General features: G+C 41.2%; 1 protein-coding gene across 5 annotated transcripts in view; it reads left to right on the top strand.

Moving 5' to 3' along the window:
* Positions 1 to 13825, top strand: part of FRAS1 (Fraser extracellular matrix complex subunit 1) — a 177290-nt gene that overhangs the window by 92494 nt on the left and 70971 nt on the right. For all 5 annotated transcript variants that reach the window (XR_012633576.1, XM_074905273.1, XM_074905270.1 and 2 more), the window contains 5 exons: positions 306 to 446; positions 863 to 1003; positions 1894 to 2067; positions 4371 to 4511; positions 6562 to 6705. Coding sequence is in view for 4 of the 5 variants with exons in the window: in XM_074905273.1 (XP_074761374.1) it covers positions 306 to 446; positions 863 to 1003; positions 1894 to 2067; positions 4371 to 4511; positions 6562 to 6705 (741 nt within the window). In the remaining variant the exon portion in view is untranslated. The remainder of the gene's footprint in view (positions 1 to 305; positions 447 to 862; positions 1004 to 1893; positions 2068 to 4370; positions 4512 to 6561; positions 6706 to 13825) is intronic.

Raw genomic sequence — 13825 nt, 5'->3', positions numbered from 1 at the left:
AGGGAGTGCTGGTGTTAGATCCATTTCAGGTATTTGTACTTACTCAAGAATCCTAGACGAGATACCTACAGGTCAGTGAATACCCATCTGCACTCAGACGTCTACCTCCGTGAAAGTCACTACTTACTCTAGGGAAATGTGAAAGGTTACTTGGGCTGGAGAGGAGTGTTAAAAGATGCCTTTCTGACTAAGAGAGGAGAAGACATGGTTTGGCCTGCTTTATTTTATCTATGTGGCCAGATTGATGGCTTTGTTGGTCTTTGCTTATTGAGTGCGTTTTGATAATGTGCTGTTGTCTTTGGCAGCTTGTGACCAGTTCTGTGAAACGTGCTATTCAGACCAACCCAGATGTTTGACCTGTGCTTCAGATAAGTTGTTACATGATGGGAAGTGCATTTCAGAGTGCCCAGACGGGTATTTCCCAAGTAGCAATGGGAGATGCAGAGGTAAGAGGCATGTTTCCATAACCTTTTCTAAGGCTCTCAAGACACCCTTCACATGTTGTCTTTTCCCTGGAAGTTTATCTGTGGGGAGGGAATGTTAAGGGGACAGAAGTACAAATGGAAACAGAGAATTTAATTTTTTGTTTTCTTTGGTTCACTCGTGATTGTTTTAATATGCTTTGCAAGGCAAAGAGTCTATTTAAGACATGCTAAGATACATATTCAAAACACTATGTGAGTGAGTGTTATCACTGTTAATAGTTATTAATATATGTGCACTTCTGCTCTCATTAGTTCACACAGCTGAATATCATGCCAACAGGGAGCTCTTGTTGGCTGGAGTAAGCTGTATCAGCAACACCTCTCTCAGGGAGAAAAAATGGGATATTTCAGTTCTCTGTGCTCCGTTTCTTTATCAGCTTGCCACGATTCATGCTCTACGTGTGAGGGACCTTTGGCCACTCACTGCACCTCCTGTTCCTTTCCTCTGGCATTGCGCCAGGGCCAGTGCCTGCAGGACTGTGGAGAGGGTTTTTACCAGGATCACAGCATCTGCAAGGGTAAGCTATGTACTTGGAGTAAGTTCCCTAGCTGCTGTAAACCAGTGTATCTATATTAGCTTTTATCAGGCTGTGCTTGGAGTACCCAGCTGTGATTCTCATCCTCTATCCTATGCTGAACTGGTCAATGAGTAATTCCTGTGTTTTCCTGCTGCTGATTTTCTACTTTGAGAAAAAGCAAATTTTCTCAAATATTTTTTGTGTTCATACCCTCAGAATTTAGTGATTTGGGGGACTTTCTTTCTCCATGCTGTTGAAATAAACGTACATTTCTTCCAAGTTTTTCTTGACATGAGTTAAGAGGTGAATGAAATTCTACACACACCTGTCAGATTTGCTAAGACTGACGTCATTTTTGCAGTAGTGGAAAACCTGAAAATTCAGAAGATGAATTTATGCTTCCTATGAGCCCTTCAGACTGTCATTTCTTGCTGTCTCACATAGTGAGATTGTGTTCATTGTTGCAGTTCCAGACATTAAAGGAAAATTGACTGCCTGTGGCACTGTACTGCAGTTTTTTCCCAACATTTGTTCATCAAGTTTATTCAAGAAAAGAGGTGTTATTTGAGGGTGATGGGAAAGATGTCAAAGTATTTTCCTAAAATCCCCATTCCATTGTAGAAAATACAGCACCCTCTTTGTTTATGGAACAGATTTCTTAGCTTGTGTGTTGCAGCAAAGTGTATGCTCTTTGCTAGCTCTTTTGAGTATCAGATTGTCCATGGCAATACAAAACTGGAAAGAAAGATGAACAAGAGTGCCCCAACGAGTGTTTTCTTCCCTTTTTCTCTCACATTTACGGCCAGATATCAGGCTGTTGTTCCTTGTTCTCCTCTCTGAGAAAGCTGTCCTCAGCTGCAGCTCTGATTGCTCTCTTGACCTGTCCACAGGCTGCCATCCATCCTGCCACACCTGCGTTGGCTCGTGGGCCTCTCATTGTCTGCAGTGCAGGGTGCCAGAGCATGTACTGCAGCCTCACCAGCCCATGGAAGGAGCTGTGCATGGCCTTTGCCTCTCTCACTGCCAAACCCAGTTCTACGTGGATAGCACAGGACTCTGCAAACGTGAGTAGAGGATGGGAACGGCTGTTCAAAGCCTTCCGCTCAGGGCTGTGTTGGATTTTAGGTGCTCAGAGTGATCTTGTATGACCTTGAATTCTCACATGCTTTGAGCTCCTGTGTTTGTCTTGTGACAGTCATGAATGTTTAAACCCGGTAACTTTCAGAATGGCATATACTGGTACTTTTGAGGGAAAATATACTCTACATCTAATTTGTGACTAAAGAATTTAGGTACTTTTTTAAAAACGACTGTGTTCAAGTCTGCACAGTTTAGCTTTGAGTTGAGAATGTGATTTTTACCACTGACTTATTTTGTAGCAGGATAAATAATCTTTTCAGAACGTAAACTTTTCAGAAAAGACTGAGCTGTCTCCTTAATAGCCTTTGGAGCAGACAAGACATCTCACAGCAGTCTTTTCTTTTGAGGAAGCTCTTCTGATACATGACCTGCAGCACACATGCCATCACTGTTCCTGAAATACTAAGTAGGAAGCATTTCCATGGAGGCTAGAGTTTGGAAAAGAGGCTGACATGGTGTACATTGGGGATATATGTGGTTTCCCACTGCTTTGAGAGAAAACTATTGTGGGCTTCAGCGAAGAAGGTTCACTGAGTGGATCAGCAAGCCAGTCTGTCTGGCTGTACAGAGCTTGGGTCAGCCAGTGTGGATATCTGTACAACCAACATAGTGCAATATCTTGCAAATAATGTAGACGGAACCAGACTGAGAGGTTAGACTGTGAACATCTTGTGTCAACACAGCCACCCTAAGCCTAAGGAGAAATGATACTTTCAGAAATGGCAAAGATTTCCCTGTGTGGAAAGACCAGTCATAGAGACAGAGGCTTTACAGCACTTAAGTAATGGTAACAACAATAGCAACAGTGCTACTGATGGCTGTTTCTTCCTGTTGAAAAACCATTTTCTAGAAGTGGACATAATTTAAAATCCATTCATTTTTATTTTATCTCTTCATCTCAGCTTGATGGAAGGAGTCTGTACAAGCTCAGTTGTTTGCTTTAGGGAATCTTAAAAAAGGAAGAAGTGCCTTTTTTTGTGGTGGAATGATTCTTTCCTTTAACAGTGACCTACACAGACTGTAAGGTATCCATGAATTGGTTCCTGAAGGCTTTAGTGTCGAGCCTCCAGTCCACGCAGTGGCTGTTCCTTGGCAGGAAATGGGTTTTCTTGGCTGAGTCCAGGTTATGGTATAGAAAATGAATGAAGCAATCCCTATACCACTGCCTCAGATGGGTGAACAGACGTGTACAAACAGGCCTGAGCAGAGTTCGGTGACAGTGCTGAATTAGGTCATTGGGCAAGAATGCCGGCACAGCCTCTCATGTTTTTAGCTCTGCTGCATTAATAATGGCATTAGAATAGTAGTTCGATTTATTGCAGAAGAGTGTGAAGATTCAAGATTTCAAACTTAGAGCTACCCCTGTAAAAAACTTGTGCAAAGTTCGTAGATGCACATTCTGAAAAAATAAACCACAACAGATGTGTGTACCATGCTTACATTAACTGTGCAGAACAGAAGCACGTTCATATGTAGGTTAAAATGCTGATTTTGAAGGTTTTAGCTGTGTGGTTGTGAATTTATCACCAAACTACAGAAATATATATCTATTTATTTTTCTAATACTTGAGATTTTTCTGATGAAACTGTACAAAATCTGTCTCTGAGATGATTTGAGTCACTTGAGCCAATGTCCTGGAGACATTGCATTTGTGATGAGTATCCCTGACTTTGCTCTCTGACAGACAACTAAATGTACTTGCATAAATAATTTTATTTCATTTTATTCCTTCTCTCCAGCCTGGTGTCTGTCTTGTCTTTCTAGAAACAGGAAGTCTCTCTTTGTGTTCAGTGGAGACTCATGCAGTAGAACCTATGGCCTCAAGTCACTGCTCTAATAAACACTAGTTTTTAAACTAATTAATGTATATATTTATTTATAGGGTGATAACGAAAGATGATTTCAGAATCTGGTAAGTTTACAGAACCCCAGGGAACAGTAATACATGGCATTGTGCATCTCGCTTTCCATTTCAGCAATGAACTGTGTGGGTGCAAAGAAAGATTAACTATGCAGTTATCTGTGGTTGCTCCTCATCTTCGAGAAGTGTGCAATACAGCCATTGTACTTCTGCCCTTTCTACCTTTCACAAGCAGAGAATCCTGTAAAGGAAATACCTTCCTGTTGTTATTGGGCAGAAAGAAAACTAGCCATACTCCGGAACAGTAACAACCAAGATGAACTAATTTGGCTCACTCTGTCTTCTTGTTTTTCCCTTCCCTGCAGAGTGCCACTCCTCCTGTGCAGGCTGTGTGGGGAACACTTCCCAGGATTGTACGGCTTGTCTGTCTTCCCACATCTTGCTTGAAGGCAGATGCCTCTCTGAGTGCCCAGAGGGACTCTTCAGCCACAAAGATCACTGCTACTGTGAGTGCATAGTGCAGGCACCTGCAGCTTACGTTGCTGAATTCCATTGCACGCACATTTTGTAATGCCTTTCTCAATGTAATTAGAGATTCTGTCAGATTTATATGAACCAATTTAAGTATTTTCAGGGGAGAATAGGGTAGTCCAATTTCAGGAAATGGAATCTCCTCCTAATGGGAGAGAAGCATGCACATTGAATCATAAATTATAATCAGTTTTGCTCCTCTGGACTGTTTCCCTGAAGATGTTTTGCGTTTCATTTCAGTAGGTTCGGATGATGGTCTTAGCCAACACGCAAAAGAGGTCTTTACTGGACAGCACTGAAAAATGGTCTGCTTTTATTAGGCTAGATAAGCATATTGTCCATATGAATTAGCTTTATTTTTAATCCATGCCTGGCTATAGGGCTACGTTTAGAAGGAAGGAATTCTGCAGATACAGGAGAAAAGCCGTTACATCTATGAATATGCCTGATTGATAGTGGGGACAGCATTATTTATTTGTGTCTCAGCCTTGCCCACCAGTCAGCAAGTGGCCTTCATTTAGCTTGTTTGATCTCATCTAAGCAATGGCTGTGACTACTGACCTTCTGAGTGACTGCAACAATTACATCCTCTTTGACACGTGCAGAAAATGGTAGCCTTTGGGGTACACCATTCACTGTGAGCTGCTAAGTACAATTGGTGTGGAAATGCAGGCATTTGAAATCTGATTAGTCCCTTCAAGGTCATCTGAAAGTTGTCTGCTGTTTTATAATAGATTCATTGGGTCAGGCATCCATGTATCTGTTCTGGCAGTAGGAGAAATTTACGGGTTGATTCCCTGGGAGACCTCAAGTTTAGAGCAAGAAATCTCCTCTAAAGTCCACTGCTCTATTTATTCAATTTATTCACCCAAGGAACAACTCTATAAATACATTTATTTGGCAGGCCATTGTAAAGATTCATCAATTTTGAGGTTGTGCGCTGCCACCTTAGAGCTGAAATAACTGCTGAATACTGCATTATGCAGTTTCAGGCTTATGTAAATGTTTTAGGAACAAAATTTCAGTGTCAGGAAAGTGGCATCTTTCTGTATGCTGCCAGCTTACATCTCCTGCAGCTTTTGTACAGTGAAGCTCAGTTAATATAGGTGTGTTTAGAAAATGGATTCTTCTTTTTGAACACTGAATTTACGAGCATGGTTTCTGACAAGATGAGAAGGTGGTGGGACATGATGCGTTAAGTCTTAAACACTGGAGCCTTGTGCTGTGGTAGCTGCAAAACGCCCAGCTTCATCCATGTGGGGAGTGAGCAATTGTATGTAGCCTGGGGGAGTCCTGAGGTGGGAGATTTTTGAAGTTGTGTGCTGTTATTCATAGAAGAGTTTTGAAAGTAGTTTTTAAGAATTTTTTACAGATCATTAGCCATAGTATTTCTATCTCCCTCAGATCTGTAGCATGAAAATCCGGGAAATATGGAATCTGTCGTTAAAGGTGGAAGGATACAAAAGCAGTCTGAGTGAAATATTTTTGATCAATCTTAACCCCTTTCTCTGTAATTTGTTGTTGAGCTATTGGCAGACAGAATAGCTAATGAGCTGGCATGACATTCAGGTTTTATAGGTTTCAGTTCAGGAGGGCTTCATTCAGAAATCATTCCTGGATTTTCCACTCATGAATATCAAACTCATGCCACTATGATGTTATACATTCCCAAGGTGTTTATTTCCCCTGTGCATCCCACTCTCTCTGTTATTGCATAAGCATATATGCTGGAGGGAGGAATAAAAGGGCCAATTTCTTTATATTTTATATAGATCTATACCTTGATTAATGCAGAGAACAAATAATATTTTTAAAATGACAATGTTTCTCATCTTGTTTATTCAAAACAAGGATGTAAGAGCCTTCCAAACTACAACTCTGAGGTCACTGATGCTATTAGATCGTTTTATGTCCATGCTTTTTAGGACTAAATGATTATTAAAGGGACTGGCTTTCTGGGGAGGGGAGAGTGTAAGATGAGCTATACCAAGAGCATAACAACAAGCATTGATTTTTCTTATCCAGCCTGTCATCCGTCCTGCAAGACATGCCATGGCCCTTCTGATTTGGAGTGCTTAACCTGCCATCCCCATGCATCTCTAGCTAGTGGAAAGTGCAGCACTAGCTGCAAGGAAGAGCAGTATCTCAACCTGGTGGGATATTGTGTGGGTAAGTAAGAGGAGACAGCGTGGGTCATACGGTGTGATGATCTTTCTGTGGCATTAACCAGCTACTTGAGCACACACCATGAAGAAATCAAAATGCCTGTTATGAATAATATGTCACACAGGTGAAAATACCATGAGGAAGCTTTCCAGTGTGCACAGTATATAGGAAAGCCGCTTGCCGCTTCCTGCTATGCGTGTCTTCACTAGAGCTGTGTGAAGTCAATTGCAAATTTTGTAATGCAGGCAGCAGGGAGAGGGGACAAGGCTCTCCTTTGCCAGGCTGACTGCTGCGTGGTTTGGTGTGAAGACTTGAGATCATGTGTATGGACCAGTATGTCTGGGAATCATCAGAGCATTCATATACTTATTAATACCATAATGAGCATGTTCTTAACAACAGAACGGGCTGCAGCTCTGTTCTGTTGAGTGGCAATGTGCTTGCCTTTGCCAGGCCAAACACTTAGCTCCAGTCTGGGCTTTACAGCATAATGCCTGTCACTGTAGAGCCAAGCCTGGGGGACCCGGAGCCAGGAAAGCTGCTTAGGTCCTGCACAGAGCTTCAGTAAAGTGAGTTAAGGAAACATTTGTGATTCAAAAGAAACAGTTTATGGGGCCCTAAAGAAAAATTTGCACAGCTAGCATTGCTGTATGCATTTTTGGGAGGAAATAGGATTTCTATATAGGCGTTATACTTTGTGAGTGCTTGGTGCCCGCACTTAAGCCTATCATCAGAAGCCACTGAGTGTATTTATCTGTTTAAAAAGAAAAATTGCTTTTACTCCATCATGCAGGCATGTATAAACATATCCTGGGAACTGCTCCAACAATTTCTGAGCTTCATCAAGCCATTCTTTTTCTTTATCAAAGAAAGATACAGTGTGTGAGGTTTAATCTAGGCTGAACAGTTCCAAATGAGATAAGGAATCCTGTGAAAAAGGAAAAATGCAGTAGATGTAATAAATATATCCATTGAGAGGCTATTGTTCTCTAGTTTGATACAGATAATTCCCCTTCACAGACTTATTTTTGTTTACATATATGTATTGTTTGGTTTTTTTTATGAAAGAGTTGTTGCTTTGCTCTCAACAGATTAATTTTATGAATAATTTCTTCATCTTTCTTTTAAACATTTATTGGTTTGTCTGCAGAGACAAAGAATGGGGGGAAACAAAGTATCTGAGGAGGAGGAAAATATCTTAAAAGTATTCTACAACTCCTTAGGTATACAAGAAATCAGCTTGGAGAATCAAGATGTGTTATACAGTCAAGTAGTTACTATATGGAAATAATTCAGCATTTCAGTGTAAAGAGCTGTCTCTGCCCTGTAAAATTTCAGGGCTTACAGTTATACTTGTTAATGTCCTGTCACATCATAGGTGTATGCACTTTATTACTTCCACCTTATTTTCCCATTACTTTGCATTATGCTTCCTACGAAAAAAGGCCTGGGGAAATGTGGTCTTCCAGGTGTAAATTTAGCTGAAAAAAGCTTAGTACCATTTATCATAAACCAGGATTCTTTCTGAAGAGGGTTTACTCTGCCACTTGCTGTGTGCTATGTGCTTTAATTATCCTTTTTAGCCTGCTGTTACCTGTGAGTTAGGTGAATTGTCATGGAGCAGTAAGTGTGCTCACCAAATCCCAGATGATTAGGTAGACATCACAGTGCCTGGAAATAATGAGGAGCAGAAACTGGAAACGATGGGCTCACTCAAGCAATGTGGAGAGCAAGCTTTGACCTCCAGACACACTGTACTGACAGTGATGAATCACATGCCACCCTGCCTGGCTTTCTGGGCTCCAAAGCAATGGCAGTCTGGTGATGCATCCTTTCCTTGCAAACTACCAAGCTTTATTTCGAAGCCCTGTAGGTCATAAATGTGGTCCACTGTTTGGAGACTTGTCTTCTCAAAGTAGAAACATGTTTTCAGGGCTTGGTTCATGGTGCCTGGCATCACTGAGTGTTAATATTGAGTGTTTGGATCCGTGACCCCAAAACAGGAGAGAAGGCTTTCCAGGTACAGCATAGTAAGAGCATAAGGAGACACCTTTTATCCTTCCAGCTCTCAGCTTAGTCTTGCTGTGTGACTTACTTGTGTCAGTCCTGCCTTTGAGAGGCCAGTAAAGATATTCCTTGTAACATGGGAACCCTTAATGTTCACGTGGTCTTGCACATAGATGCTTTGATGTTTCTTTGTCTAACAGAAGTTTTGAAAATCCTTGTAGAGGAACATAGTTATTTGTGTCTTTAAAAAAAAGTGCTTTGGTCTCTAATCTGCAGTCTGAAGTGTGTTGCTCTTTGTGCCATATATATGTCTGATGTTTAAGGAAAGGATGTGTTTTGCCAGTTCTGCTAGAGATAAAGAGCTTCACATCCAGGTTGTTAAATTTCACTCATTCTTCTCATTCAGCATTGATTGAAATGCTAAATTTGCCCGGCAAGTTATTAATTACCAGTTAAAGAGCAGCTATCCCATAAAAGAGAACATTAAAACCCCTGACACTTGCATAATATATTATTTGCATCAGAATATAACAAAGCTTTTTCCTTTGCTTCCCAAAGCCATATTTCTTTACAGTTATCTTCCCATTTATCTCTAATTCCTGACTCTCCAGGCAGAACTGTGTTACGACTTATAGCGACTGCTGTGCATTATAGCCACTTGTCATACTTTATGGACCTGCAGGGGAAAATCTTTCATACAGGGTGGAGGAAACCAACTGTTGCTTGAGACCACTGCCTGTTATTTAATATTGTTATTGCACATGTTACCTGAATGAGGATTGGAACATTTGCCTTCTAAGTAGAAAAAAAGATCTCGTTTTCAGCAGTTTATCAAATAAGCTTTTCAAATGTAAGCAGAAGAAAGACGAAATGGCCTCATGTTTCAAAAGATCAGTGAGTCTCTAATCTCTGTTTTGGGTGCACTGAATTTATACCAATCTTCTTTAAGAGTGCTCAATTAATTATTTTTTTTTTAATAGCTGACATGTATGCATGGGAATGTGTTAGTGGCTTTAGCAGTCCCCCACTGAGTCTCAGGGCTTCTGTGGTTTTTTGTTTTCACAGTTTGAAAACACTCTTTGATTTCCCTCTCCCTCTTATCCAAGACAACTTCACCTTCAGGAGACGTTGCAGTTACCAATGTGAAAAATAGCACCGTCACTAAAACTGTTGGTCTCCTCAGAAAACCCTACCCTTCCTTTTCTGATTTGAATAAATCATATACCTGTCTTGAGGTTTCCTCGTTGATCTTGAGGCTTCCTTGTTGATTTTTTCTTGACACAGTGGAAGGGCAATTAGAAAAATTCAGAGGGACTATGCAGTGGCCAAAGCAAAGGAGTTCACAGACCTGAGCTCTACTGAATGCTCAGCTAAGGTGTAAAAGGATGCAAAGGACTACCTTCCAGAATTAGTAGCAAGGATAACTGGAGTGAAATGAAACTCAAAACACCAACTGATCCGGTATCCCTCAAGGTCCCCTCTTAGCTTCCAGCTGCATCTTTCTTGAAAGGGAACTCCCAGTCCTCATGTTCAGCTGCTCAGGCCCTTGCTTTCTTAGGCTGTGTGTAGTTGTGAAAATGTTCAAAGATAAGCCAGAAGAGCTCAGGAGGATGCCTGTAACAAGCCTTTCTGGCTTGCTATTAAAATTCCAGAAGGGACACTCTGACAACAAGAAATACATTCAGTTCCTTGTAAAATTAATGAGCTGTTGCTGTACTCTTAGAGAGACACTGGTATCATCACAAAGAGATGGAGTTTTGCTGAGCAGAGCAAGAGGGAAATTGGGGGCTTAGCTCCACTTAGTCGCTGGCATGCAACCTCCTACAGAAATTAACAGCTGAGCTGTCAGAGGAGGAAAACAGAAGATCATTCTGCTACTTTGATCTGGGCTCATTTGTGCCAGGCACCACCCAGCTGGATTTCCCGCCTTATGCTGCCTAAAGAAGCTCCCACCCTTTTCAGAAGAAGCAGGCAGATCACTGCAAACGTGGTTGCACTTCTCCAGGAGTTCACCTTGCTGCTTTGTGTGACAGATTCCCTTTCAGGTCTTCTCAAGGAGAGGCAAAAAACCCCTTCCAACAACCAAATGAATCCAAAAATCCTGGTCAGTGCTAAGTGTCCTGAATCAACCATACTGATTTTCTTTCTGGATTTACTGTAAAGTGCTAGAGAATGTTTGCATGCTGACATGCCTGTAAATTGCATGGTGTTTTAAGTACTGATTTAGAGTAGTATCCTGTTACAGACCTCATACCTTACCTTATAGTACGAAACTTGCATCAGGAAATTTTTTTCTAAAGAGCCCTTAAGAGGGGAGGTGTGTTTAAACAATACAAATGGTTGATTGCTTAGCAAATGGTGGAACTGAGAGGTAGAAATGCCTCTGGTTTCCTTTATGAGCATTCACAAACACTTCAGAGATGATTTTGTCTCCCCAAACAGCCTTCTTTGTCTTGACAGGCAAGGGAACAATATATAATAGATACTTTCCTTATAGGAATGGCACTATTTTCTTTGCTTTCTTTGCTTGCTAAAAGCTAAAGAGGCTGTGGAAGTAAAGTAACTCTGGAAATGGAAATCTGTATAAATAATTATATTATACTTTGTAATGAATGTTGCTTTATAGGAAGATCAGTGAAAGGTAAGGTGCTTTGCTGTTTGGGTTTTTTTTTGCATAGAGGTGAATTGACAAGGAACAAATTAGAGCCTGCTGAAAGGGTAGTGGGAAAAAGTTTTGTTTGGACAGCAGGAGGCACGTCAGTAGTCTCAAAAAGATGAATAAGGAGGCATTGGGACCATGAGCAAGGTGGTGACATGCTGCTGTGAAGAATCCCATTTGGATACTGGAAGAAGTCTAAGGGAATTAAGTAACTGTGTTGCACTGACCTGCAACAAACACTGGATGTGAAGTCTCTAAAAACTCAAAGCCTGCAGGCAGTAACTTCCCTGCTAGCTGAGCTGGAGTGAGGATTCACAGGGAGAAGGCAGAAGCAAGAAAAAAATATGGCTGCGCGGTATTATTGAGAAGCATAAAGCAAACAGTCTGCTTCTGTTTGTCCTCGCTTCAAAGGGAGCCTGCTGTGAAAAATTTAAATAATCTTTTCCAAAGCAAAGCACTTCAGTTGTTCCTTTACTGTCTCGCTAGTTCCCCAATATCCCTCAAATTCACCATGAGCATCCGTTCTGGTTTTTTATCTGATGTTATGTGCTCTTTGATCTCTAGGCTTACAAAGAAACAAGAGGGAGATGGGGATGATTTATCCTAAAAAAAGTAGCTGAGAAGAACTCTTTCAATACATAGGAGCAAACAAAACTGTACTGCCACAGCACCTAGTTTTGTAGATACTTAGGTTTTTACATGTTAGTTTGGGAGAGTCCAGTTATTTACAGTAGATACTGGTTATTTGGACACCCTACGTTTTCTCAGTCTCATTTTTATGCTCAGTTTATGGAACCTATTGACCATACTCAGTGAGTTTGGTTACTTATTATATCTAGCCAAAGCTTTCTAATGTAGACCAGTGGTTCTGGCAAGAGATTAAACTGGAGGAGTATTATTTTAACAATAAGGGGAGTAAACATATTACCAGGTAAACATGGAAGCACGAGAAACTAATTGGGTTTCTGTTCATTTAGTGAATATAAATGCATAAAACTCTTCACCCCACCTCCAGCCCTGTGTATACATATGGTTCTCAGGACCTTGTGGATGATATCTTAGTCCTCACTCTATACGGTGAGCTGCGTGTGATCCTTTCTGGCTTCAGTGAGTCTACAGGTAGATAGCAGATCTTTCACTCTGATGTCAGTGCAGGTTTAGGATCTTTGGCTGTGAAGATTGATGGGATGATGTCTTGGGTACTGAGTTCTCCTGTGCAGTCAGAAGCTGCTGTACAACAATCCCTGTAAACTGTAACCCATCTAAGGAGGTTTTGAGGCTTGTCGCTGAGTTTGGGAGCATGTCCTTATGTGTTGCTTTTCTTTTCTTACCACTGTTCTGACTGTGATGGATTGAGAACCGACAGGGTCACTGTCTTAAGTATAATATTTCTTCTCACATAAACCTTTACCTCCCCTCCGGCTGTTAATTTCCCATCTTCAAGGTTGAGAGTATGGGGCAGAAACTAGATAGATTATATACCCTGTAAAGTCAGGAGGTGAAGGAGGCAGTGCTTTAAGGACCTTGAATCCCTTCATGCAGTCAGAATTGCATTAATTTCTGAGCTGCATCTGTGCTTTTCCACTAGTGTTTGGTAAAAATCATTTATGTGTAATATACAGGAGAAGTCAGGCTAGTGTTAGACTCCAGTCACTATTACATTCTTGCAGGTATGGATGCAGAATTCCCCCAGACTCTGATGTGAGCCTGTCTTCAGCTTGTAAAATTAGATTGCCTGACAATCTGTAGTAGTGCTGTCACAAGAGACAAAAGACAGAAAGTTGAACCTTCAGTAGAAATCTGACAAGAGGCCAGGTACTCAAATCAAGCCTCATTATTACATTTCTTTCAAGACAGTCGTCATTTCCTTTATAATTTTCTGAATTACCATAATGAGGATTAATTTGGCTTCCAGGTTGCCTTACACTGCACTGTTGTGCATACAAAAGGCTTGTTGTAAAACCTTTTGAAGCGCCTAAGTTCAGACAGAGGTCAGGAGGCACAAGCTTATGTGCTGTTGGGGAACAAGGAATAAAGGAAAAGGTATTGAGGCACTGTCACGCAACTCTAAATGCCGCTCTTGGCTTGGCTTTGAGGTCTGCAGTGTCCTCTTCAGGGTACGGATGTCTCATTCGTGTGGGAAAATCTGAACAGTAAGAATTACGGGAGAAGGTCATGCAGCTGTACAGGTTGTGCTTTTTGTTTTTCAGTGGTGGGAGCAGAGGGAGGTGAATGCCTACAGCTGCCAGCATAGTCTGTTAAAGATAAACCTGTAAGTAGACGCACCTAAAATCAGAGACAGGTTTGGGAAAAGCAAAGAGCTTTCTTGAACTGGCTTTCTACAAAGCTTTCCCAAGCTCACTTAAGGATGAGAAAGAGTATGCTTGAATGAGGCAAGAGAAATGTGAGGAATGTTGTTGCTGAGGAAAAGTGAAAATGTTATGATGCTCAGGAAGA

This window comes from Athene noctua, chromosome 4 (assembly GCF_965140245.1).
Source record: "Athene noctua chromosome 4, bAthNoc1.hap1.1, whole genome shotgun sequence".
In the NCBI taxonomy this organism is placed as follows: domain Eukaryota; kingdom Metazoa; phylum Chordata; class Aves; order Strigiformes; family Strigidae; genus Athene; species Athene noctua.
This window is presented reverse-complemented; position numbering and strand designations above follow the sequence as displayed.